Source organism: Cebidichthys violaceus, unplaced genomic scaffold, assembly GCF_023349555.1.
Source record: "Cebidichthys violaceus isolate CVI_PGR_0920_01 unplaced genomic scaffold, fCebVio1.0.p SCAF_8, whole genome shotgun sequence".
Taxonomy (NCBI): domain Eukaryota; kingdom Metazoa; phylum Chordata; class Actinopteri; order Perciformes; family Stichaeidae; genus Cebidichthys; species Cebidichthys violaceus.
Window position 1 is genome coordinate 9,225,193 of NW_027176964.1, and position 27,494 is coordinate 9,252,686.

At 44.6% G+C, this 27,494-nt stretch overlaps 1 protein-coding gene across 2 annotated transcripts in view; it reads left to right on the top strand.

Moving 5' to 3' along the window:
• The first annotated feature begins 711 nt into the window (after positions 1–711).
• Positions 712–27,494, top strand: part of gpc5c (glypican 5c) — a 91,181-nt gene continuing 64,398 nt past the window's right edge. For both annotated transcript variants that reach the window (XM_068701494.1, XM_068701496.1), the window contains exons 1-3: positions 712–1,218; positions 9,681–9,842; positions 22,916–23,619. In XM_068701494.1, the coding sequence (XP_068557595.1) occupies positions 1,038–1,218; positions 9,681–9,842; positions 22,916–23,619 (1,047 nt within the window). In that variant the 5' untranslated portion in view covers positions 712–1,037. The remainder of the gene's footprint in view (positions 1,219–9,680; positions 9,843–22,915; positions 23,620–27,494) is intronic.

Genomic DNA, 27,494 nt, shown 5'->3' on the forward strand with positions numbered 1-27,494 from the left:
ACAAGAAGTGTAATAATGTGACAAGCAAATCAATCTGAAAAAAAATATATCATGATTTGACTAGCCATTTTTCACCAGCAGATGGAAGCAATGTGCATCAAACAGCAAGTATTGCCAGCTAAAGCTACATATAGCACAGGAGTGTTGCAACTCCACAATGACCAGACTCTAACAAACCAAATGAAATATCCTGTCCTGTTTTACCCCATCCCAACCAGCATGCATATTCAATTATCTGCCTTCAAATTCATTTTGGCCTTCAATCCATTTACTCTTCATCCTAAATTATGATAAAGAAGAAGGAGAACCATGTAGCAACTTTTTAATTTTAATATCCTCCTACTTCTTGTAGCGGTGGCTGTTAATATCTCCCTTATTTTGTGGAGCAGAAACAAAGCAAGAAACAAAAACAGAAAAAAACAACTTTTAGGGGAAAGGTGAGGTTTTGAAATGATATTTTGTAATGATTTAATATTGTTTTTATATTAAATTGTAACACAGCTGCAACACAACTTCCAGTTATGATGCTGTGGGTAAAATATTCAAGGGGCATTTAGTTTTTGTTTGTTGTAATAATACCAAAGGGGGAAATGTTTAGTTGTCGGGGTTTAAACATGCTGTCATAAGGCCACTGACACTGCAAGTCCCTGTAGGGGTAGCAGTGTGTTTTAGTTGGGGCACTTAGCTGAAGTAAACAGAGAGGGAGGGGAGTGCGCGCGCGAGGCTTTTGGAAGCAGACATGCAGACAGCCGACCACTGCGAAAGTGTTGCGCGCGGGACAGACTGGCTGTAGCCCACACCACTCCTCCTCTGTCCGAGGGAAGACCCCCAAAACCTCTGCCGCGATGCGCTGCTCCCACTCATCTCAACCGACAATGTGAAAAAAAACCCAGACGGAAACGATTGTCAGATGTTTAAACTCATCGTCGCTTCATTGTGCTCGAGTGCCGCCTATATCTCCAACAGCATCACACAGTTCACGCAGTCGGGGCTACAGTACAGGCTGTCCACGGGGATACCTGGTGTGAGATGCGGCAATGTCCCGAGGATTGTGCCCACGCGTAAACTCTTCTTGCGGGTCCGCATGGATTCTGTCTGCGCTCGTGCTTGCGGTGAACGTGATCGGCGCGGACGCGTACAGCTGTCATGAAGTGAGGACCGCTTTCCAGCTGCGGCAGGTCGGTCCGCCGCACCGCGTGCCGGAGACACCTGGCAGAGGTGAGCCAGCGAGTATTTTTTTTTTGTTGGTACCTCACAGTGAGGAGCACTTTGGATAAAGCGCACCGCAAAAAACGTGCACAGTTCGTTAGTGGATCCGCAGACACATGTCACACAATTAGCTTTAAACACTGATTGACTTTCAGCAATCAGATGTGCAAATGTGTTAAAAAGTTATGAATATCTACTTTTATTTATATATATATAAAAAAACAAACAGACTTTAATTAATGTCCAATGCTTTTAACTATTATGTGCTTCTGCCAAAAGCACACGTGGGTCGTCTCCCATAAACTGCACTCAAGTGACAGCAAACAGAGTGAAAGGCTGAGAGACAGAGCAGATATTTCTCTCTGTCTTCACTTTGTGACATTGTCTCTCCTCACATTAGTCCTGGTAGTTGTTGAGACCTTTTAAATGGTTGACCGTTACGTTTCTGTCTGATGATGGTGATGGGGGAATGCTCTTTGGTTATGATGTGTTTCTAAAATGATCTAAAAGTAAGTGAAGTCTGTATGATACTTATGTATTTGGCAGTGTCTTTTTCAGTAAATTCCAGGCATCATGTAGGTCCATGGTCAAAAACATGTATCATGTGTATTGGTATGGTCCAGGTCTGGGCAATATTACATGTTCAAGACACCCAGCAGAAAGGCAACATCTCATCCGTCTGGTTCGAAGGGTCAGCCTCTTGATGTTAGCCACGATTTGCGGCTTTCACGTGTCACCCTGCTGCTCATCATGCAAGCAGGCTGTTTGGAGAGATTAAACAATTATTGTGCAGAGTGTAGCATGCCCGGCCCGGCGCGTTCACATATTGCTGAGACGGCCGTTTCTGAGCAAGAACAAGACAAAGCGTGATGCAAAGGTCTTGCATGGTTTAATCTCGGTGGATTAAGAGGCAACAATGTTGCGTCCACACAGGGGCCAGTGATTGATTTGTAATCTTCAGATTGACTTGCAGAAGTCAGACACCACCAACTCTTTTTTTGGCCTCTTTAGCTTCGTGGGATGGCAAAGGCCCTGAAGTGTCGGCACTCCTGAGCTCAGGGGCCACAGTTTACTCTTGGCACCTCTGCTGACAACGGCTCCCAATTAACATTTACGTCAGATTTTTTACCAAAGCGATGCTTGGAAGCTACTTCAAACGCCTTGAAGATTTTGTGGTTTGTGTTTTCCTCCTGCACGCTGAGGAGAAGTTATTTTACGAGAATAAACATTGGTTCCAAATCTGATTTTGGAGGCAAAATGCATTTTCAGCGGCTTTAGGCCTTGGTTCAACTATGCTAGGTTTGCCTGAAAGTTTTTTTCTGCAAGCATAGTAAGAGACTCTTTCAATTTTAACTTATTATGTCATGCTTCTCCAACATGGGGCCATTTCAATTGTCATATGAACACAAGAAATCAAGCTATTCAGCGTTTCCTTTGTTCTTTACTTTTAGTCTTTTGAATCTATAACTCTCTTTTCCTTTATTAGGAGTCCTTTTAGTCTCAGATTTAAGTGCATTTTTTCCTGGCAAATACTCACATGCTGGTCGATGAGTGCACAGCTATCTACAGTATGTGACCGGCCGGAATCCTTGCAGCAATGGTGTCACATGCAGGTCGGTGGCAGCTTAAGTATCACCCGGTCTGAGTCTGCAAGCTTTAACAGGGAGAGGAGCGACAGACAGCTGAGTGGGAAACATACCCAGAGGTGCATCCAAACCATTTGATATGTTTGTTTAGCCGGGTGTCACTACTAGCAACAGGGGACGTCGATTTCACTGCGCGCGGTATAGTTTTTTGGGTCAGCTCTTAAAAGACAACGGAAGAACCTTGGTCTTCCGAGGGTGTCAGCAAGTCGGGAGGGACGCCCGTGTGACAAGCTTTTACGGTCTGAGGACGCATTGGCAGGAGCTAAATGTGAGAATCTCAGGCTGCAATCGCAGCTGTTGATGAGCTTTTGTATCTGACAGAGAGCAAACAGCAGCATTCACACAGTATGAGTGTGAAGGGTATGCAATAGTCTTTCCTTTTAATGGCTTCCCCCACCTCTGTATCTTATTTCTGAGGCCCTCTATCTACGTTTTTGTAAAATGCGGGAGGTATGATCCAGATACATAAATGCGGGCTCTATGATCCGAACTATTAATTGTTGTAAATATTTGTTCAGAAGGTGTGTTGAACTGCGTTTTTGTGCGTTCGCACTCTGCTGTCCCGTCCCCTCAGCAGCTAATCAAACATGGCTGTAGCTTCAGTACATTTTGGGCTTCTATCATATTATTTTGTTTTTATTTGCACTTGTCCCAGAGAGGTTGTTTTGGGTCAGGCGCAATCTTGTCTTCAAAGCGCTGACCAATGGAAGAGGGGGTGTTGAGAGTGTGAGATGTGGTGTATGTGTGTGTGTGTGTGTGTGTGTGTGTGTGTGTGTGTGTGTACACAATTATGCTACTCTGCTTCGGCTCTCAGATCAAATGCCAATAAAAGCAACTCTTGAAATTTGAAGTGGCAAAACTTCAGCCCTTTTCACAGTCTGATATTTTTCTTCGGATACAGTGCTGCGTTTCATTCGTGTGTGCTGAACTGATTTCTCGCTAAGCGCCGGGAGTGTGGCAGCAGGGAGTTTTAGAGCCAGCCAATTGGATGTGATCCTATTCTACGCTACAGATATTTTATTTAACATTTCTTTGGTATCCTACGAAAACATGAAGTGCAACACGTAGTGATAGTGCCTTATGATTATCAAGAGCTTATTTACTTAAGCAAGTAGGAAAATACAGAACTGTAGCAATAGCTCAATGTAAAAATAATTCTCACTACAAATAAAAGTCACGTTTGAATTTATTCCTACTCTTAATGTTATTTATTTCCAATTTGATAGATTTGTATGTCCTTGTGTTGAATCATTTCAGACTAAAAACATTTGCTCTTCAGGCATTAAATGTTTGTTCCCTGAGCCACACTTCTCAAAGAGCGACTTTATCTCTGCGCCAGATTCAGCGTCGAGGGAACTTAGATAATCAGACATGCAGTTGCTTATCCTGTGATTATTCCGAAAGAGTTACGACCGCTTATGTACGGCGGTACGCAGCCAACTGCTCCATATTGAGATTACCGCAGGGTGCTGATATAGCCCTTCGGAGATAGATCATTTTGGAAAGCAGGCAGCTAGTGGTGCTGCTCACGGACGCACTAATCCTCCAGCTGGCTCCTTAGATAATGTCCTGAGATATGATCAACCTATTTTTCCAGCTCAAGTTAAAAACTATCTGATTGAGCGGGGCTTATCTGATCGTGCGTGCGTATACCACACACGGAGCACTTTGCTGAACCTATTACTCCACCGCCATTCTCTGCTGTGCTCAGTCATTAACAGCTCTTTTAAGAGTGAAAGAGAGAGTGTCTCATATCTGGAAATACAAGGCAAGCAGGGTCATGTGTTAATAGCGAGGGAATGGGGAACACAGTGCGTTATCACATGTCGCCACGTCCTTAACCAGCTACAGCATCAAAAGTCTTGGCAAGCTCTCGGAGCTCAGCGTGTTCTTTGATTGGCCGCAGTTATTTTTGATTCCCTTTTTCAACGCTTTCTCACTGAGGGAGCAGGCACATGGTGCACACACACCTACCGTACGCCATACACACTTAAAGTCACTGAGCATCTGTTTTCTTTTTCAGCTTATTGAACTGACAAGCACCTCGGATGCTCTCTCTCTCTAGCCCACCCCAAAAACCAGCCTTACCGCTGTTGCCCCATGTCTGAAGCTGATTACTTCGTCTGAGTCGGCCTCTAGTCTCTACACGACATCTCTTATTGGATTTCAGCCTAAGTCTGTCTTGTGTTTCAGTTGGTTGCGTGCTACCTTACCCTCCCGGCCTGCTAACGTGGTAGAGGCTGAGGTCAGTAGACTGCCAAGTATATAATTTGCAGTACCTCTTCAATAATATTACCGTTTAAAAGATGGACCTTTTTTTGCGCTCTAGGGATAGAAGTATTACATGAGAGGGGAACTTTCTGCAACAGATTATTTTGAATGTTGACATAATTACTCTGCCAGTCGGTGGCCGAGCACCCCTCTGATATGACGCTGCTTCATCAGGTCTGCATCTATCCGCCCACCAGCCCTCCACTTCTCTCCTCTAGCTCTGTCCAACCAACCTCTGCTTGCCTGGCTTCGGACCCGGTGCCAATCACTGTCGGCCGTACGTGGGTCTGGGGAAGCTAAACATTCCAGTTGAGTTTCAAGGGTGTCCAAAAAAATACAGGTATGCGGCAAAGACCCTTTAAGATGTGTTTTCATTCAACGTGGTCCATCCAAAACACTGCAAATCTGTATAGAGTAAATATCCCGTATGTTCAGAAGGATCTGGCAACTTCAAAGTGGAACCGGCTTCCTGAGGCAGGAGAAGGGCAACTGCATTAATTGCCCACTCTCCAACAAAGTTATTCTTGTTCTCCAAAAAATATCAAAACGGCAGCATCAGGAAACTGCAACCCTCACGGTCATCAACGCATTCCGAATCATAACAAAATTTCCATACCGTATTGAGGAGACGTGAGCAGTTTATAAATCATTTCATGAGTGCAGGAGTGTTTGAAAAGGGCGGTTTCGACTCAACATCTTCTCTGCAGTATGCTGCATTCAGCTCTGTTACTGTAGCACCGCATATTGAGAATGGCATGTGAGGTAGCGGGGTAATTATACAGTGGTGGAGTTCCTCCGCTTTAGGAGTTTTGACTTGTGCAATGAAGGGCACTGAGGTGTTGCTGAAGGGATTGTGACTAACAAGGCAAGACCCCCCGAGCCATGACTTTAATACGGCAAATTACTCCAGAGGTATTTGTCACCTGAGGACGATTAGGGGAATTAGGATTCAGAGTTGACGTCCAATTTGGAGAGCAAAGTGTGTTAAGGTTTAGCCAGGCAGAATGAGTGGCACACACATCGGGCACTAATTACAACGGACCTGTAGAGTTCTGTCCTCTTTGCCCATTGGAGTCCATGTTAAGTCACATTAAAGCCAAGAGTTGTTATTTGGAATCAGATTAAAAGCTACTGCTTGTAGACAAAATAGTAGACTTTGAAATTTGTAAAATAACGTAAAATCATTGTAGCAAATGCTGCTACAAAAGTGTTGACCCTCATATTCTGCCATTTATCTGTTCTCACACGTTTTCAGCATATTAAAAACAGTGTTTTGATCAGTGCACCTAAAATGTGGGAACAGATAGTGTGACCTCTTGAGAGCTCAGTTAGCTCTCACAAAACAGGGACAGTTCACCCCAAAATCTCAAAAACGATTTTATTTTGTATTTTGTCCCTTTAAGTATTTACAGTAATGACACACCTTAATTAATCCTCACTGGCACAGCTAGCTGCCCGTACAAGTCCAACTGTTCATTTGATCATTTCTTGGCAATAACTACAGCATGGAGTCAAACTCCACAACAATGGTGTTGAAAATGACCAGTTATGTGATGCATGCGAGAACGAGGCACTGCCAGGTCAACCTAGAAAGTAAACACATTTAAAAGTCACCGTAGTTGTCTGTGTGAGTAGGGCATTAGTGCGAGAGGCCACTAAGACACCTGTGTGAAGTAGCTACAGGGACCCTTAGCTCAGATCAGATGCTACACCTCAATAACCTTATGGCAGAGTGGAAAAGAAATAAATTCAACTGACAATTTGGGTTGTTTTCCCAGTACGATAACGAATCCAAACATGAAGCCAAATCCATGCAGGAATGTCATAAAAGCAACAATGCTAATCTGAGCCTGAGTCAAGTCAGAGACCATTACAATCAATGCAATCAAACATTTGAAGCAGGACCCGAAAACTGCTGTTGAGTCATGGTCCCCGAGCAATTTGACAGAGCTTGAGTAGTTTTGCACAGAATTATGGGAAAAATTGTGCAGATATTCAAAACCGACACCGCCTACTACATTTTTGACGAAAATAATCTTCGCAGATATTTGTTTGTTTTACGTAGTTATCAAACACCCTTTTAAACCCTCAACACCTCAAATGCTTTATTTTCATTCAACAATGAAACATGAAAGTTTAAGGAGAAGTCAATGCCTTTTGCAAGTTGTATGATCTGTGTTCTGTATCCTGAAAACGTATATGGAGTATGGTTTAAATCATAAACAAGGCAGTCCGATATTAATAGATATGTCCTACATTGTAGACTTCAATGACTCTCAGAGTCCTGGGAAGACTCCTCAATACATATTTTAGCTCACCCTTCAGGCAGACGTTTGTTAATATACTGTATGTCAAATATTTTTTCAAAAGTGGACTCAGCATTATGTTTGCCGTTGGACAACACAAAGAGTGACACAGCTTCTGATGAGTCCAAAAAGTGGCGTGGTGTATTCGTGACACAGTCGGCCTGTCCTCCCGACTGCTGTGGTGGCTTTAACAGCCAAAGTCTCTCTGAGTATCACTTACTCCACGCAGCTACTCGCAAGGGACGGAGAGGCCAGGCCGGATTCCACCGTGAGTCCCTGGATATTAGTTTCATATCACAGATAACACACAAACACAAAGGAGAGAAAGAGCCAGCCGAGGAGGAGAACAAGGGTCAGGGACGGGGGGGGGGGGAGGACGCACACCAAATATGGTGAAATAACAACATTAAAGCAGAATCAAGACAGTACATCTTGCCTTCAAGTGGCACACGTTTCCCTTCTAGCCTACAGCTTTCTAAGAGCCGAGTTCAGAAAGTATTGGGCTCTAATAAATTACACTTTAACTGACTTTAAATGAAACAAACGGAATTTCGGGCTAAGTGTTCCATATTAAGACTTAATCACTATCCTGAGTGAACAGTTTGAGCTCGTTTTTAGGTAATGTGTTTCATGAATCAGCTTGTGTGTGCACTTTTGTTCATTGAGTGAGCTAAACAATATGAATTGCTGGATGCTCTAGCTTCTAGAGAAGGCATTTCTGTTTTTTTACTGCACTTGCACAGTAAAAAGGAGTGGAACTGTGTTCTTGAATTGCTTCTCTTGGTTCTGCATTTGTAGATGTCATGAATAACTGAAGAGTTCATGTTAATGCGCTTAGACCTGTGAATACCCATTGTTTGTATGTTTAAACAGATTCTCATTTACTATATCACAACCCCCCATCAATCAAATTTGAAAAAGAGCTCTATCAAGGTACATTGAGGAGTAGCAGATGTAAGCCCAAAACAAACGCGTAGAACTGTATTTTTTTTTTTATTTCCCTCCAGACACAAAACATAAACAGGAACGGTGTCAACAGGGAAACGGTGTCGACAGGTAGACAGTGTCAAACATAAAAAAAAAAGTGGAACCGCTACAGAGATGGCGATAATGAGCTGTAAGGGGCAGGACAGCCAGTTATGACTTCACTCGCCTGGCTCTGGGATGGGAACAAATGGAGCCTCGCTGGGTAATTAAGAGACACCCAGGCCTCACTGGGATATGCCAGGCAAACGGGAGAGAGGCAGCAGAAAGGGAAAGAGGGATTGAGAATGCAACCCTATTGTGTTTCATGGAGGGATTTGGACAGTGAGGCACTGGTCTTGCGGTCTGTCCTAAGGCCATGCTTTAGGCTCCGATTACAACACCTGCCTCCAGCCACCCCCGTCCAGCCCCCCCCCCACTGTAAAATGAGTTATCATATCAGACTTCTGCATTATGGAAATGTCCCTGTGCAAGGAAATGTGTGGGAAAGAACCATTTTTAATAGGCCATGCTAATTGCGAGCAGTCCCGGTGATGTCATGACAGTGTTTATATGTGTAGCGAGGGTGAGGAGCAGGTGACACTGGCAGGACGGGGCGGACTCGGTTTCCGCTGATGTAATTGTGCCTGATTGAGCGGTTCATTGGATCACAGTGTTTGCAGTTAGGTCATTGCCTTCATGTGGTTGTCCTGAGCTGCAGTCTTATAATGACCGTCTAGTTCTAGAGGTGATTTCATACATACAGATTACTGTGTGTGTGTGTGTGTGTGTGTGCCCCGCTTGTGTAAGTGACAGTAAATTTAGCAGGTTTGCAAAGCGCATGCTTGCATTTCTATCTTCTTTTATGGGACATGCATGTACACATGTATGTTTTGACGGCGTGTGCAATCGAACGAGCCAAAGATATTTATATATTCAGCAGAGACCGTATTTTTAGCAGGAAACGTGGATGGATTCTTGGTTTACTTTCTCACCCTCCCACGGTGGCTCCTCTGTCTCCCAATGGAGTTACGGCCCGTCTATCTATGTGCATACTCAGGACACTATACATATACTCACATATTTGCAGAGCAACGTGTAGAATCATATATCTGCCTCACAGGGTAAAAGACGTTATCTTATCTCATCCAAACGAAAGATACCGTAATTCTCCGAGAGCTTACGTTTCCTTTGATATGCTTTATGTGTTGCCTCTGACTTGAAAATAAAAAGAAGGATAAATCAGATAATTAACCGTAAGTCCATTTCTGCTTGACTTTCCTAGATGTGGATCTGTTGGTTTGTAAGCACCAGGGTCCGTCGTGCTGCACCCGGAAGATGGAGGAGAGCTACCAGCTGGCTGTGAAAAGGGAAACCCTCCACAACATTCAGTCCTACAGCTACGAGCTGGAGCACCTCATCTCCGGCCACTCGGATGCCTTCCAGGGTAAGTGCCGGGACTCGAGTGGGCCAGGCTCTTTTATGCTGACCTGAATCTGAACTCGTGCAACCGTTTTGAATCCAAATGCAGCAATAAAAAACTAAAAAAACATTTGCGTTTGTTTTCTTTCTTCCAAAGAATATTTATTTGTCCAATGTTTGGTGAAAAAAAAAAGTTTTTAACTCAGCTCCCCCAGGGTCATGGAAGCTGGCGTGCAGGCAAATGTGCAGTCAGGAAATGTGCAGGACCCCCCCGCCCCTTCTCTCCTTCAGTGGGTTTGGCAGCAAAAGAGCTGTGAAGAGGGACCACTGAGGGTAAACGGGGGAAAAAGAGGGTACAGAGGCCTTTTACTCAGACTTTAGCATTTGGTGGATGATGGTCTGCTTTGTCATTATGAAATCCTGCTCTCGGAACAAAACAATTACTGGAACCCTTGAACAAATTACAGTAGTTTTGGGAAGTGAAACAGTGCACAGTAATTTGTTTTGTTTGTTTGTTCGTTTGGTTTTTATTTTTGGGTGTATTTTTATTTTATTTTTTTGTTGCAATGCCTCTTTGGTAGCCTGGTCAGTTCAGATGTCTGAGTTCCGGATAAACAAAGCCCTGCTGTAGATACAAAGCCTGCTTCGACTGGGTCTTTTGCCTGCCAAAGGGTTTTGTACTACGCCCAACTGAATCAAGCCATGCACTAGTCGCCCAAACTTGTCTTTCCTCTTCCCCTAGTGATTGCAGTGTCGTTTAAAATTATAGAATTTCCAAAATAGACCCAAGTTTTCCCTCCCGAAAAACCTCCAAACACCATCCCACAGGGTAGGAGACCTGCTTTGGATGTTTTTGAAGCGTTACAGGAATTTTGGGTACCATGCAATTAGTTTTATAAGACAATGGACTGCTTGGACGCCATGTTGGTTAAGTCCCGCTTTATGATGGATGTGGATGTTGGTGTCCAACTCGCGTGATATGTGAACAAATGGTGTAATAGAGAATGAAACGGGCTAGTGGAACAGTCTAAATGTCATCTGGACAGTATATATTACTGTCACATACTGTTTAACGTTCTAAAACACTGCCGCCATATTCAAATCCAGTCGCTTCAAACATTACAAGCAGTTACATGAATAGCAGTAACTGTGTTTGAATGGTTCTCCTGGTATTTGTCCTTTTCATCATCATTAAGATCTTTCCCTGCTTACCTCATGTCTGAGCCTGTCTGGAGAACGAAGATCAGGTGTTCCACATATCCAGAAAAGGCCAAGGTGGAAAAATAACAATGGAATAACAATGGGAACTGGAGTATGGTGGTGCCGAAAATGATGATGTCACTATCCCTCAATTTACAAGGCCTTCTAAGGACAGTCTCTGTGCTGTCTGAGTGCCTCAAGTGGAATGTGAAGTAGCAAGTGGCTCATATACCGCATGCAGTAATGAGAATATGATTTTGGCCGATGCCCTCGGTGCTGTTATTCACACGCTGGATGGTGGAAAATTGTTTTGTGGGTAGCTTTCTTCTCCTGCGCCTTTTTTTGGTTTGTATCTATCCAATTGCACCACATACAGTTCACCGCTGAGCCAGTTGTCTGGAAAACTCTGCTCTTCTGTTGCTAATCATCTATTTGGTAATCCTCTCATGATGTGGCCACTGTTTTCTCTACAGCTTTCGTTCAACTCAAACAAAGTCCTATCTGTCTGCGCTTTTCTTCATCCACTATAGCTTCTCAGCTCCAAATGACTCCCGCTGGTTGCCGAAGTTTAGCCAAAAGGACGAGCCCATTAGAAAGGAGATGGTGTGTGTGTTTAAGGAGTGTGTCTGCGTGTGTGTGTGAGTGTTTTCCTTGGCCTGCCTTTGTTTTGACAGGCCTAAAGGCCCTACTGTGCTTTGTCATGTGTGGGAGTTGCCATGTCATGAGTGTGACCCCATAAACACAGACCACATTTCTGAAAGAATTGTTTTTTTCCTCAAAACGTTCATGATACTGTATTAATATATGAAAGAGCAGGTTCAATTGTGGGCTGCAATAACAATAGTTTACAGTACCAATAATCTTTTGGGATTCTCCAGAGATTGCTGTCCACTAGCAGGTTACATCTTTTTGCATAACAACCTCCCTCCCGTACTTTACCTTCTTCTTCATCTTCACTCCTTTCAACTTTCCTAAAACCCACTCACAGCCAGCCCCCCCCCCCCTTCACAGCTCTCCTCTCTCAACCCCAACACACAAACAGGCTGATTCTCCTAATCCATGCCGTATGTTGATAGGTAGTGACTACTGGGGCCTGATGGTGGGCAGGTGTCAACCACAGAGCCCAGCTTAGCGCTGGTCCGCACTAGCCAATCTGGAGTAATCTTAGTGGCCGGACACCTCTCTGTGGCCTCCTGATTGGCCGAGAGAAAGTCGAACAGATGGAGTGGTCACTTGAATCCTTGTATGTCTGATTGGCTCTGCTACTAGTTGATCTGAGGAGCTGGAGCCTTACTTTTAGTTAGCTCCAATATGCCCTCATATAAATTACTTCAGTCAAACATGCAGCGGCCGCTTGTTGGCAAATTGTTGTGCAGGCAATCCAATTTGCTTGTGTGTGCGTGTACATGACAGGTGGGAGTGATGAGTTGGAGAGTAAATATCTGGGTATACTATACTCGCGCTGCTGGGGAGCAGATGTCAAGAAAATGCTGACACATTTGATCACTAGTGTCACCGATATGAGGGGGACCTGGCCCACAGCTAAAGGCCATGACATCTGTGTTTGTGTGAGTGCGTGTGTGTGTGTGTGTGTGTGTGTGTGTGTGTAATGTGGGTGTTCAAGCATTTTCTACGTGTGCATCTTGATTATTCTGTGTGTGTGTGTGTGTGTGTGTGTGTGTGTGTGCATACATGTGTCCCAAAGACGTGAGCATGTACAATATTTACCACCCTTGTGAGTCACCATGACCACCTCGGGGCTCAAGTTGTCCTCGCGGGAGTTGACAAATGCTTTTCAGAGAGATGTATTCTGCTGGCCTAGATAGCTCTCTATCATCGATGAAAGTGCATCGCATTGAACGATTCAGGTGCCCTTCAATGGAGGAACGGGGGGGGGTTCATTTGAGAAGGAGCGACGGCGAGGGAGAGAGAAAGAGGCCATGGCAAGGACGGTGCCTTTCCTCATTGAGGCGACATAATTGGCTGACCCCCCCCGCCCACAGACAGCACATGCACGAGTGTACGAGACAAAGTGATCAAAACCACAACCTGAGGCCCAGGGATACTCGAGGGCCTCAGGCCGAGTTGTGAAAGAAACACAACAGAAAGGCTGTGACTGTATGTCCCCCCCAGGCTTTCAGGTGGCTGAGTTCAACCCCCCCCTCCCCCAATTACCTGCTACAGTAGACAGTATTCTCCATGTTTGTTGCTCCTTGCGCACGTAACCCCCCCCCCCCCCCCTCCGAATCTCTCTAGGCACAGAGAGACAGACAAGAATATCTAGACTCAAGCCTTATTGTTCGTAAGCCACCTCAGATGAAATTGTTTTGAAAATTCCTCGCTGTCTTCACTTTTACTGCCAGGGACGATCTTCCTGGGTGGCTTAACACAGCACACCCTCCGTAAAGGCAACTGTCTTCAGTATGAAAATGCTGATGATTTATATGTGTTTTTGTGGGCATGTGTGTCTGCATCCCTACAAAAACACAGTGTTAGGAACGATGAATGGCTCGGCTGCGGCGGCTTTGTCTTCATTCTTTTTTATCAGACACAAATCCCTCTATCTATATTGCGATCTCTCACTCTGGAAGTTCTCTCACTTATTTTGCTTGTGATCTTTTTTTTTTAGCCCCATCCTCTCTCACATCATTATCGTTTTTTTTTTTTTTCTCTCTCTCTCTCTCTCTCTCACTTCGTGTCTGCATGTTATTTATTTATTTTTTCTGTGCAGATGTTTTGACCGACAGGGTTATTGCTCTAGAGGCTGACGCTTGGACACAGGATGACATCGCGCTGCACCATGAGCTCATGCTCAAATTAGGGAGGATATCCGGAATCCATCCCTACACGTCTCATTTAATCATACAGGGTGGAGGTAGAACGTGTTTATGGACCTAATAGCGAGGGTGAATATATTGCGTACGTGTGTGTGTGTCCTGAGCGTGTTTATATTTTATCTACGCCTCTCGAGTCTCCTGAGTAGACATGACACATGAAGGCAGGATGTGTATGCCTCAGAATTTGCAGGACTCACTGGGGAAAGGGGGGGCGGGACAAAGGGAAGGAGGGAGGAGAGAGGGGAAAAGCTCAAAGCCTCTCACAGTCATAAAGTCACACTCAAAGCTTCCCTAATTACCTCTGCTTTTCATCTGCCCCCCCCTCACATCAGCATGAATATATGAGAATCCAGAGAAGAAGAGTTGGGCCTGGAGAGAGGGAACAGAAAAATGAGACGGAGGGAGGGCTTGTGGTTGAAGGAAAAATGTCAGTGTGCACAGGTGTGTTTGAGTATAGTTCTATCAGGTGTGTGTGTGATCTGCCTTTAAAGAATGCAATAAACAGGTTTTTTTTGCCCTGTATATATACCGCTGCTCTCCCTCTTTCTCCCTCTCCGTCTCTCTCTGTCTGTGGTTCATTCTTGGCCATCATTGGTTGCTTAACAAGAGCATGCTGGGTCTTTGGTGGGCACGATGCCAGCAGCTTACATGCTGGCATGTGCGCTGCAGGGAACCCTCACGTCTCACAGATAACCCAGCTGCCAAGAGTGCGCTCCGCAGAATATACACCATAAACACAAAAATACATCTTCTTCTTCGCCCCGAAAGTCTCCCCTCATTTTTCTTCGTCGTTGTTATTTAGCTCCCCGACAGCCTCGGTCTTCCTCACCAACCACCCATGCTCCCCTAACATTACGTCCAAAGCCTAAACAAACACGAGGTCTGTGTAGATTAGCTTGCCGCCAGCCGCCACAGCACATCATTTGACGTGGCGTGAAATGAAACTGAGATAAATACCTCTTTATTTCTCGCCAACATCGTCTCTTCCCTCATGGGATGACTTTCTGACCCTACTTTTACAAACACTATTTCCGATGCTGCCCTTTCAGCTAGCCTCAACAAGCGCTCTCGGTGTAGTCTAAGCTTCATCAGTCTCCACTACGATCGTATGAGCACAATAAGCTTGATGGAAGTTTCTTGGTAATCAGACAAAGTCGCGTCTCCCGGGGCTTGTTCTCTGTCCAAGAGAATTTGGCTTTTCTGGAACACAATCTGTCTGCCTGGCTGATGGGATTTGTGCTCTACCGCCGCTGATTGGTCCAGCCCGGCCTGTTCCTGTGTCCTGTCTGAGCCTGCTGCACCCGTCCTTCCCAGAATGATCCCACAAGCCATAAAGTGTGTGTGTGTGTGTGTGTGTGTTTGTGTGTGTGTAAGTTTGAGATACAGATCTTTGTGTGCACGCATCTCTGTGGATAGCAGCTGGCAGTCAAAATCTTCATCATGTAATGTCTGATAACCAACGCAATTAACAGACTACTTCCCTTTTTGGTGTAATTGTCACACATCTACCTTTTTGTGCAGTTTAACGAATGCGATGTTGTCAAGGCAAATGATTTAATAAGGAAATAAGGTCATGCTGGGAGTAATAGTGGAAGTGTTGTTCATGAGCGTGAGGGAGAGGGGGCGTGCACATCCGAAAACTGGCCAGACTTGCGTGTCTGTGAGGGAGAGCCTTTGGGAGATCAGGGTGTGTAGTTAATATGTGCTTCTGATGCACATGAGTTGATGAGCGTCGCGACGTGCACGTCTATGTGACTCACGCTGCTACTTCGGCCCAAAGCACGTCGGGAGTTGGCTTTCCAATCTCCCGTCTCTCACCTCCGACTCACTTCATCACTCCCCTCGTTCAAGTCGACCCTCTCTCCTCATTATACGCCCTGTGCCGGACACTCCTCTGCTTCCTCTCCTTCTTCCTTCTTGCCTCTATGGCTCCTAGCACACCATTAAGGAGTCCCCACGGCAGGCTTTAGTCACCGATCCCACAGTCGTTCATCCGTTGTGTTCCAGAGAAGGAGGTACAAGAAATGAGAGAAAAAAGGACAGACAAAAAGAAAAGTTCTGACCCTGCCCAGCCGTGTCCCGTTTGTATGATCTGTGATGGATTATGATATCTGCTGTATTGTCTGCCAAAATGAACAGGCATGGGTCTGCTCTTAAATCAACCGCAACGCAGTCTATATCGCCGGCAAACTCTGGAACTAATGATGGACTTTGTCCTTCACAAATGTTTTTTCTACATTTATCTTGATTATTTAGTACTTTCCTTTCATTCATTTCAGCCCACAAAATGGATTGAAGAGTTTTATTGTATTGTTTTCAAAGGCATACGGATAATGGCTTAGGCCTTATCAAAATGCAGTTTTGGCTCGTAAATGAAACGATGCATAAGTGACCCTTCGTATGTTTGATTCATAATAAAGCTGAAAAATTAAATCGGGGGCCACACCTGCTTTCTTTTTCTTTCCTTTTTTCATGATAACCTGGTGCCCAGTCTCTTTCTCAGTTTCCACTTATATAACGGGTTATTACCTTGACAAGGCTTTTTTTTAATTCATCACAAAACCACAGGCAGTTAGTCATCAATGTAGCCTGGTTTTGGAGAAAATGCCTCCATTCTTTTAGATTCACTTGTTAATGTTCCAGTCTGCAGAATAATAAGCCACTGGCAGCTAGTTGACTGTTGCATGGAATCAACTTTTTATTCATATTCCTTCTTTCCAGAGTTTTTTTTTTGGGTGGGCTTTTTTCTTTTTCTCTCCAATCTGCAGATCAAAACAATATTTCACAACTAAATCCATGGATTTAAACATAGCAGTCATTGTAAGATGTGAAAAAGGGTATGAACGTACATGTGCAGAAATGCTGTATTCAAGAGTCCGAACGCTCCTACTTGTTGGTTTTGTTGTGGCTCTATATGAGTGCAAACTCTTTTTTGTGTTCGACACTCTGCTGCTCCTTAGCACTACACTATATCAAAAGAGACACTGTGATTTACACACCAATAAACATAAGAGCAATGGGGGGTCGCTATAGGCCTGTGGCCCCCTTAATGCCAAGGACCAGAGGTGCTGTCCATCAGCCTGTCAACAGTCTGCCCTCCACATCTCCCCTTTATGGCATGAGCCATTTGAACAACCCTCCCTCCCTCCCTCTGTCCCCGTCCTTCTCTCGTCCGCTCATTCCCCTGCCTTCGATCATGTTTCCCTACTTTGGCCAGAGCAGAGAGCAGTGATCCCCCCCCGCCCAATCTCCACCGCCACTCCTACCCCCATGCCACATTATAGCCCAGTGCACCCGAACACCCCCTGGCATCTGTGGAATTGTTTATGTTTCAGAGTTTTGATATAGCTGGGCTGTCCTTTTTAATTACCCCCCCCCCCCCCCCCCCCCACACACACACACACACACACACACTCCCCCTCATGTCCCTTGACTCAAGCTCATTATCCCACCTGTTAGCCCCCTGATAGGACAAGACAAGCAAATTAGGATTTGAGGGGGGGCCCAGGGTTTGCTAAAATGTGTGTGGGGTTAGCCTTGTGGAGTCACACAGTGTTTTTGGCTGGAGTTCTTGTTGGTCAAGTTTGCGTGAACAGCATGTCTGCGCTTGTTGTCTGACAAATGAGTCATGCTCCCACTTTAGAGTTTAGACATATGATTTTACCCCACAAGTATGATGAATCAACCCGAGATGCACAATATCGACATCAGATATCGGTGACTATAGGCTGAACTGCTCTCGGATGCCATTGTTATAATAAATAACAATTCAGTACATTTATTTATATATATATACATTTTGTTTAGCAATGTTAAGAAAGCAATGCTAAAGTCAAGCCAGATGTTGCCTTACACACAAAAGAATGATCCCAGTCTCTTCCTCACAGTGAGACGTACAGCTTATTAATTAAACACTGGTATCAGAGTGATGCTCAGTATCGGCCCATATCCAAAACCCAGGTATCATATCGGGACTGGAAAAAGTCTGATCGGTGCATCCTTGGAATCAACAGATTGATTCATTGACTTATTAATAGTTTACTACCATTAAACTGTTGCCTGAAAGGTTAGAGGCGGAGAGATTGTATGACATTGCAGCCCTCCCCTGTAACCAAAGATGACCAGCGCCGAGTGTGAGATTGCCCTATGTACAGTATTTCTACTAATTAAAACAAGGATATGTAATCTACACATGTGTCGCTGTGTCATATATCTGTGTGGTGACCTGTCTGAAACCCAAGCCTGTGGCAGGATTAAAATGCTTCGCCCGAGAAGAAGGCTGATGAGGTCCAGTAAGGACTGATTGCCAAGATAGGAAGGGCCCACGGCTTCATGGTATGAGAACAGTGTCTGCTACCTCATTATCACAATATTACCGCATCTTTGAACACGCACATATGCCCGCTCACCTCTACAGGCCGACATGCACATACTTAAAAATACAGACATACTGTACATGTGCTCATACTTGAACTTGTTAAAAGGTGCGGTCTCACTTAGGACACAGAAACAGTCAAACCCTGTAAATCCGCTCTATGCAACTGGTGTAGGATGGGAAAAGTCCCAGGGCCACACATGATCAATTTAAATTTTTTCAATCACATTTTTTAATACAGGTGAGATGAAGAACTTACTAGCTGTACGCCGTGAGCAACATACGCTGAGGTTACACTAACATTAGCTTTCTACGGCAACAAGTACCACTCTTACTGCTGTAGAACTACGACTACTACTAATCACACAGTACAGTCTGTTTGTCCAACCCTTGTAGACACACTTGCCATGTTGATCTGATGATGGCCGCCTGGTGCCACATGTCTCTGCTGAGATTCGGTAACCCAGCATTGTTGCCATGGACTTAAATACCATGCTCTGGTTCTCTCAGTTAAGCACACACGCATACGTGCATCTCTGTCAGTGTGAGAGTGGCCCGAGAAACCAGGGGGCCGCTGGGTAGCAATGGCGAAAAAAACTAGAGCTGGGACTTAAATCACAGAGCATGCCGCCGCGCTTATTTTGACTCCGTTATTGTGGAAGCTTCACCATGGTGACTAATTGTGCCAGTAAAAAACACTGGGTTGCCATGCAGAATGTAAAGTGGAAATAAGTTCTTATGATTAAACCCGGTGATCTCAGAGGCTGGCTTTGGCATAGCATTGATGGAAAGATATGGTATAATACCCCATCCCAAAGTCATAATTCATACTCATACAAAGGCCTTGTCTGCTTTGACACTTTTTGCTTTTTTATCCGTTTGATACCTTGTTTATTCCGAGCAGAGAGCGTGTCACATCAGCACCGCAGACGAAGCCGGCCTGTTCATTCAGTCCCGTATAGTTAGCTTGACAATTACGTGTTTTGAATTTCATAGTTTTTAGGACTTCCTTGGAAATTAAAGTTAATTGATTCATGCAACATAATCTCAGTCCATCCAGACTTCATTTCCCAAGAGGCTTACCGATGGGAGTGTATGTGACATGGTAATGATAGCCACCCACGACTGCGTGTCTGAATGGAGTGCGGTCGAATCCGGAGTCAGCCAGAACAATCAAACTCAATTGACAATCATGCGATGGTAGTTGGGACTTAAAAAGCTGCTGGTTTCTTGTTGTTTTGTTATCACCCTGTTTTCCAGTACTGGAAAGTGCAGAAAAATAAAACCCATAGCGACTGTTCTGGATTTATCACACAATAACAAATCGGATACATTTGAGTGTGGGAGAGAACTTGATGGAGAACAGAAAATAACTGATGTTAAAAAAAAAAGAATGAAACAGGGGATCCAGTTTTTTGTTTGTCAGAGGAAGTGGACGAAAGGTGGACTCTTGTCCTACATTCAGTATATTCAGAGGAAGACGTGTTTGAAGTTACAGCCATGGAGAGACAAGGAAGTTCTCCGGACCCAGAGGCCAACTGAATCCAGATGTCCGAGCGTGTTCACAAGGTGGAGTCCACTTGTACAGTAGTTGTTTTTCCTTGTTCAAAGGTTCTTCAGTCGCTTCTTTTTATTCCATTTTTCCTGGCGGTCTCCCACTCTCTTCCCCACTTTTTTTTCTTTCCTCTTTCGTGTTCTCGCTCTGTGTCACTCTCTTGGCAAATAAAAATACAATTTTTTAACAAGTACGGAATGTCTTAAAGATTTAATGATCCCGTCAGAAACCCTTTGAAATATGTGCATCCAGTCATGGTGCTCTGGAGAAGTATAAGACAGAACTTTTTTTTTTTTTTTTTTTTTTTTTATTTGCTTCCTTGAGAAAACTTTTTTTTTGTAGTCTAGTTTTGTCCCCCCCCCACCACCACCACATCTCACAGAGAGTAAGATTAAACTGTGGTATTTCTGAGCATGATCATTTTTATAATAACATTATGTAACGGCGTGTAACCTAAGCCTGTGGGTACATCTTGTGGTGTAAATGTCTGACTGGCAGGCAAGCAGGCCTCAGACCTCACACTGGTACCCACTCTGGGGCCCCACAGGCTGAGGAGACACCGAGGTGGAACTGAAACTATCATTTCTCTACAAATCAAATGCAATTAAAAAAATTTCTGTTTGTCATTTTCATGCTCTTCATGGTCTGTCTCTAGTGACTCCTTCTGACTGCTAGTCAGACTGCAGCTTGTCGCCCTTCACTTTGCTGTAATAATCCCTAACAGACCATTACTTACCATGTCTGTCGGCTTTATTTCCGTCACACGCGGCCACGCTCTCCAAAGCCCACCTAATGGGCCGCAACTTTGATTGCTATGTGTGCAGGAGCAGCTCTGATCACGGTGATGGAGCTTTCTGGTGCATCGCAAATGAGTTGGGCCTTTTGCTGGCCGGTGGGGAGTCCCCGTGTGTCACAGACAGCGGTCATATTAGTGCAGCTGTTGAGGAGGACATGACTGTTGTTATCCTTCTGTCTGTGTGCTGGGAGGGGCTGTACACACGCACACACACACACACACACACACACACACACACACACACACACACACACACACACACACACACACACACACACACACTCACACTCATTTGGTAACAATCACTGTGCTAAAATAGATTCACTACTCGAAAGGTCCTTTTATGAATGAATATGTTAGTGTTAACTTAAAGCAAGTGTATTTTTTAAAATTACATTTTTAACTAAATGTGGTTGGCAGTCAACATATGAGGATTGTTAGACACTGTGGGTTTATCCTTGGTTTTTTAATTTCATGGATGTGTGTGTGTGTGTGTGTGTGTGTGTGTGTGTGTGTGTATGTTGTGGGGGTGGGGTGGTGTTGGCACCCTCACTCTCCTGTCTCAATTTCTGTACAGTTGCTACTGCTCCTTCATGTCCTGTCATGCTTTTAAGCTGACATCACACCCCAGAGGAGAGTGTTGTGTCCAGGACAGAGGACACACACACACACACACACACACACACACAAAACTAAGTAAAACCCAACACTGAACAAGGCATTTTTTTACTTTTATGTCCGTGTTTTTTTTCGACCCCATTCAACCCCTTTCTCAATGTGTTTCAATTATCATGAAAGTTAGGCGTAACATTTTGGTCACTTTAAAATCTCTTCTCTCTTCAGCGTTGGGTTGTACTTAGCTCCACCCTCCCGTGTCACTTCAAAAAACAACATGACAGTGGCCAAAAAACATGACGGCGACGGCCAAAGTGCTGAACACGAGGCTTTAAAACGGCAGTCCAGAAGCTATTGGTGATGTCACGGTAACTACGTCCACTTCTCATATACAGTCAATGCCTGAAACTAGCGATTGAGAGCATAAACTCATGTTTAAAATGTTAACTGAGGGCAATAAATTGAGTGAGAAGTTGGGCCATTTTCTCAAAGACTTCAGACTTCTTTTTGCAACCAGAGGAGTCCACCCTGCCGGCCAGTAGAAAAAAATACAGGTTTGAGGCAGTTCTGCATTGGCTTCACTTTTCAAACCGAGATGTTGCCCCTTGGTAATAATCAAGATCGCCCATTTTACTGTTTCTATGGGATCCATTCCATTTTTTTCTCCATTTCTGATCAAAGTAATAGTTACATCATTTTCTAGTAGACTAGAAATGGGAGAGAAAATGGCAAGGGAAGAGAGTCAAACAGCTTTTCCAAATTTCATTTCTTTTCCTCCCCGCCCTTGCTCTACCCTCTGTCGTTCTGTCTCTCTGCTCTGTTACAGTACCTTGCTTAGCAAGAAGTGGCACTTCATTGGCACTAATCTCTGCCTCTGCACTGACATCACTGATTGCTATCCAACTTCATTTGCTCTCCAGGAAATGACATAAGAACTGGATGACTCAACTGCTGTGTGTGTGTGTGTGTGGTAGACTGGTGGCATGTCAAACACTGCTGCAAAATCTGGAATTTACAGTGTTTGCCAGAGAAAACTGATTGCAGTTGCTGGCGACTCATAGCAGGGTTCAAAACAAATACATCCGCGCACCAAATAGATCCCGTAAGAAGAATTTTTATTGCTGTGTAATTGCTGTGTAGCACCAGGCTCTTCCTTTATCGCCATCCTAAACACCCATAATGCATTTACAAGCATGTATGCTGGTAGCATATAAATATAAAATATAAAGCCTGGTCCTTGAAACGTTACACAGCAATAAAAATCCTTCTTACGTGAGCTATTTGTTGTGTGGATCTATTATTTTTTTTTTATTCCATCCAGCGTGTCTGTCTGTCTTTCTGTCTCTCTCTCTCTCTCTTTCTCTCTCTCTCTCTCTCTCTCTCTCTCTCTCTCTCTCTCTTTCTCTCTTTCTCTCCCTCTGTAGACAGGCAGAGACTGTCTTCTTAAGACATACTTATTGGGGTGATGACTTCATGCACAATCATATCCAACAGCATTATAGGGAAACTTGACACTGTTTTTTCAGCCCCAACTTACTGATGCACTCAATCCAAGCTTTAATTGGGTCAGATCCAGGGTTTGGATAAGCGTTTGCATTTCGGATGCCTTACCCATTTCACATCATCAATGAATATAAGAGTATTCCTCTCACATAAAATGTCATCTGCCCGGGTCTTTTCTATCTCTTATCTCTGTGTTTCTCTTTTGCTCTCCTTGCAGACATGTTCCAGTACCTTCTATCTTTCTCTCAGGGCCACCTGAGTTCTCTGTTGGAGGGAACCTACTCCTCCGTGTCCCGCCAAGCCCTCCCCCACGTCAACCAGCTCTTCTCCTCCCTCTCCCTCTACCTCCGCGGGGCCAACGTCTCCGTCGAGGCGTCAATTCACCACTTTTTCAATGACCTCTTCCCGCTCGTCTACACGCGACTCATCAATCCAGGGCTGGAAGGCAGCATGATGATGGGCAGCGAAATGGACGACTGTCTCCGCATGATCAGGCAGGACGTCAACCCCTTCGGGCCTCATCCAGCCGTCATGGCCCAGGAGCTGGCCGGGGCATTGGGAGCCGGGAGACAACTGGGCCTGGCCCTGGAGGAGGGCCTGGAAGTGATGAACGCCACCGAGCACGTCGGCATGAGCAAAGAGTGCGTGAAGGGCCTGGTGAAGATGGTGTACTGCTCCCACTGTAGAGGCTTGACGCTCATCAAGCCCTGCGTGGGCTACTGTCTGAACGTGATGCGAGGCTGCTTGGCCAGCGTGTCCGAGCTGGATCAGCCTTGGAGGCGGTACACCAGCCTGTTGGAGCAGCTAACCCACGCCATGGCCGGGCACCACAGTCTGGAACTAGCTCTGCTCGGGGTCAGGGGGCACGTTAATGAGGCCCTGCTCTACGCACAGCTCCATGGTCCACTCATTACAGCCACAGTAAGTTACGCACTAGACCAGCAGCTTTCGATGGCACGTGCAAAAAGGCCTCCAAACCTTTTTTGTTTAACCTCTTTGTTACATATACTTTGGCAATATTCAATGTATTGATTGGAAAGGTTTTGCGGGCTGCTTGTGGGTTATGAGATAGTTTTTTCCACCAGTGCAACAAAGAAGCCTGCACACAGTATTGATGTTTGCACAGTGTTTAAACTATTCAGAGAAAAATTATATTTATACAAAAAAAAAGTTCAGCCGCCTTCAAAGAAATGCAGGCTAAGCTGAGGCTAGAGAAGACTAATTTTGTCAAAATGGCGAGGCAGCTAAAAGTCACCGTTATTGTTTAGGTTCTGACTGTGGGCGGATATTATGAATTCCTCATTGACTATGATGAAAATAATAAAAGTAGTGATTAAAACGGGGACTGAGTGCACTTGCATGCTGTGAGTATTACCATATGCCTCATGTTATGATTTTGAGCTGGATGTTCAAAACACAAAGAGGGTTTCATGGATGACTGCCAGACATTTCCTAAAACTGAACAGTGCAGTTAAATCTAGAGTTCATGTTTTGCTTTGTTTAGCAACGTATCTTTGGATTCATATTCTTACGTATGTTCGCAGCAAGCTATACAAACTATACTGAATAAACCAAAAATCAATTTAGAGATGGCTGTAAGAGACAATATCAAACTTTGTAATAGTTTCCTCGTCTTACACTTATCCCTGCTTACAAGTAATATATAGTACACTGAGTACTAGTTCTGTTTGCATGTCATTTGCTTTATTTGAGATACCATCTGAAATCAGCTTTTCCTGTGAATACAGTACACCGTGTTCTCTATCTTCACATTTTCAGAAATACCCTACTTCCTCTAAGTAAGGTGGGGTCGTGCATGTGGGTGTAAGGTAACGTGAGTCATACACCGAGGAGCAGAAGGTGATTAGCAGAGATTTATGTGCATCATCAAGAGGACCATAACAAATGTATCACTTGCATTCAGTCCCCATTGCATCTCCCTCTGGTTGTGGATGCAGTGCATGCACATACAGTGTTTTTAAATGAATCTATAAGAGCACTTACGCATGTCTCTCCCCCTGGGCACGAGCTGGAGAGTTCTGGACATCATAGTTCCACTACCTTTAGTGGGCCCCTTTGCAGTTCTGAGTAGGTGGCTGGACTTGACTTTCCCGAGTTGTGGGAATGATCTGTGTTATTTATTAATTTTATTCTCCCAGTCTGTGTCTCCATTATCCTCATCCCCACCTCTCTCCATGACGGGTTACAGATATTTTTATATACGGATCCTTTCAACACCTTGAGTTACTTTAAATGTTGAGGGGGTAAGGCCTATTTAGGGTGCAGTTGTTCCCTAGTCTTTAATGGGACCACTTGTTGATAAGTCTATACTGAATCTGTTCTTACGTAAACTCTAAGACAACACTATAGAAGCTATAATGTGCAAGTAGTTAGATGATTAAACTTTGACTTGGCTTTTTTCTTTGACTTACTATACAGTGCAGTCTTCCAATGAACTCGTCAATTAGTCTCAAAGACTATTGATTACCCCTCCGCTCACCCCTCCTCTTTCCAAGCATTTCGCAGAACTACGTTGGCCTTTAAGTAACATAAAAATGCAAATGTCCTTCTCCAGAGCAAGTGTTTGGTTTGTCCAATCTGAGCTAGAAACATGGCGGTGCAATATGGCAGGCTACATGAAGAGGACACAGTTCTTAGTTTCAGGTGGTTATACACTCAGGAAAACACACTTCTGAATATTATGTTTCTTTTCTGCTGATGGATCCCCCTAAAACCTACACACTGGTCCAGACAAAATTGATATCATCCCTCCATCCAACTTCTGGCAAGCAAACAAGCAGACCCCTAGCCCCTGGTATTACTAACTGTAACGCAATTACAGAATTTCAAGTTCCCTTACATTACTCATTACTGAAAAAAAGTAATCACATTACTGTACTTAACCGAAACAAATGTCTGCCTGGAAGGTGGAAAAATATATTTAAACATGCAATTCGGAAAGTGGTTGGCAGCAACATCAAATCAAGTAATTTGTAGTTCATGGCCTTCAACATGCAAAGCACTGGTGTGGTCCCATTAAACACACACACATCCAAATGCGTAGACACTTACTGTACACACACACACACACACACACACACACACACACACACGCATGCATGTGCAGACAGAGGAGGGTTGGTTGCCAGGTTTAAAGACTGACCTAATACAGCTATGCAGAGAGAGACGCAGCTTGTGTTTCGTGTGTGTGTATGTACGCATGTGTGTGTGCCTGCTTGGTATTCATGGGGTGACAGGCAAGCCTGGAGCAGGGAGCCCAGCGCGGGGACAAATGGGACGGAATTGAAAGGATTCCAGCTAGGCCATACAAACTAGATCCAGCCAGCTGAAAGAAAAAAAAAAAAAAAAAAAGGGCCAAGAGAATTGTTGCAGGAAAAGGAGGTGGCCCCCAGTCGGACACTGGTGGCTCCCTGTGTGCTGCGCTCTCGATGCTTCACGCAGGCTAGAGGGCAAACATGAGCACCCACGTTTACTCATTCACTGTAGGCGCTCAGACACACACACGTAGCCACACACAGAATAACACGCAAGTTCTATTGGCATGTATTACCTGGAACCTATGGCCCTTTTAAAATCGCAGTCTGTTTTTATAAAGCCACGGTGGCCTGTCAAGGAAAACCGTTAAGTCTCCAGTGCACAACTACTGTGTCAGCGTAGCCGCCTTCACCCTTACACCTCCATAAACCCCCCGTCCCTCCCCCTCCCAGATGAATTCTCAATTTGAAACACCTTTTTTGTTATTTTCATATCCATACTATTTTACTGCAGAGCAAAAAAAAAGTGCACAAACAAAGTGCAAATACCTTGCTTGACCTACTGTTATTACTTGCACTCTATGTGCGAAGTCAAGAACAAAGAAGTAGCTCTGTTTTTTTGCCGAGTCCGAATATTATATAGAGTTGTTATTAAAGGAATTATTGTGACTGTGTGGTTTTACACTGGGATATTATCCCAAACCATTTTGTGGTTGCTCTCTCTCTCTCTCTCTCTCTCTCTCTCTCTCTCTCTCTTTCTCTCTCTCTCTCTCTCTCTCTCTCTCTCTCACTTAGAGCGCTGCAGACTACAGAGTCTGCGCTATATGTTGCAGTACGTCATAGGGTAGGACCCGGGTCATAACATATATATACTGTACACACACACACACACACATCACCACACCGTGTGCAGGTATCAGGTTTTTAGAAGTCCTGCAAGGAGCCTGGATGTGCAGCCCACCCTGTGACAATACCAGCAGCGTGCGTAAGCGTGAAAGGCAGCCATTGATAGTCATGTGGGGCAGCAAGAGGATAGATTCTGTTTGAACACATTCCTGTTCTTATTGAGATGGAGCGTGAACGTGGGGCGGAGGGAAGTGGTTATGGTTATGGATATTGGGGGGGGGCTCAGGGTTGGATTATGTTGAGTAGACACAATTAAGCGAAAAATATCCAGTAAAAGTGGCCGCTCTTATTGGGCCCCTGTGCAAATGGTAGCCCCCGATGTTAAGTCAGGGTTTCTCCCTCTGAATGCTGCCCTGTTGAATTCGCATTAGAGTTTCTCCCTCAACCGTGCCGGAGAGGCCGCAGGCTGCTGTTTATTGACACGGCCATGAAAAATGATATGGCTCATATGACCTAGAGGGGAACTTTATGTCTTCTGCTTGCCAAAGATGAGTAGACTTTAAATCGCAACACACAGAAGCATGCGTTCACTCACACCTTCAAGCCCTCACTCATTCATTCACTAGGAGCGCTTCATAGTCTGCTTATGAGAAAATAGTCGCCATGGTCCAGATT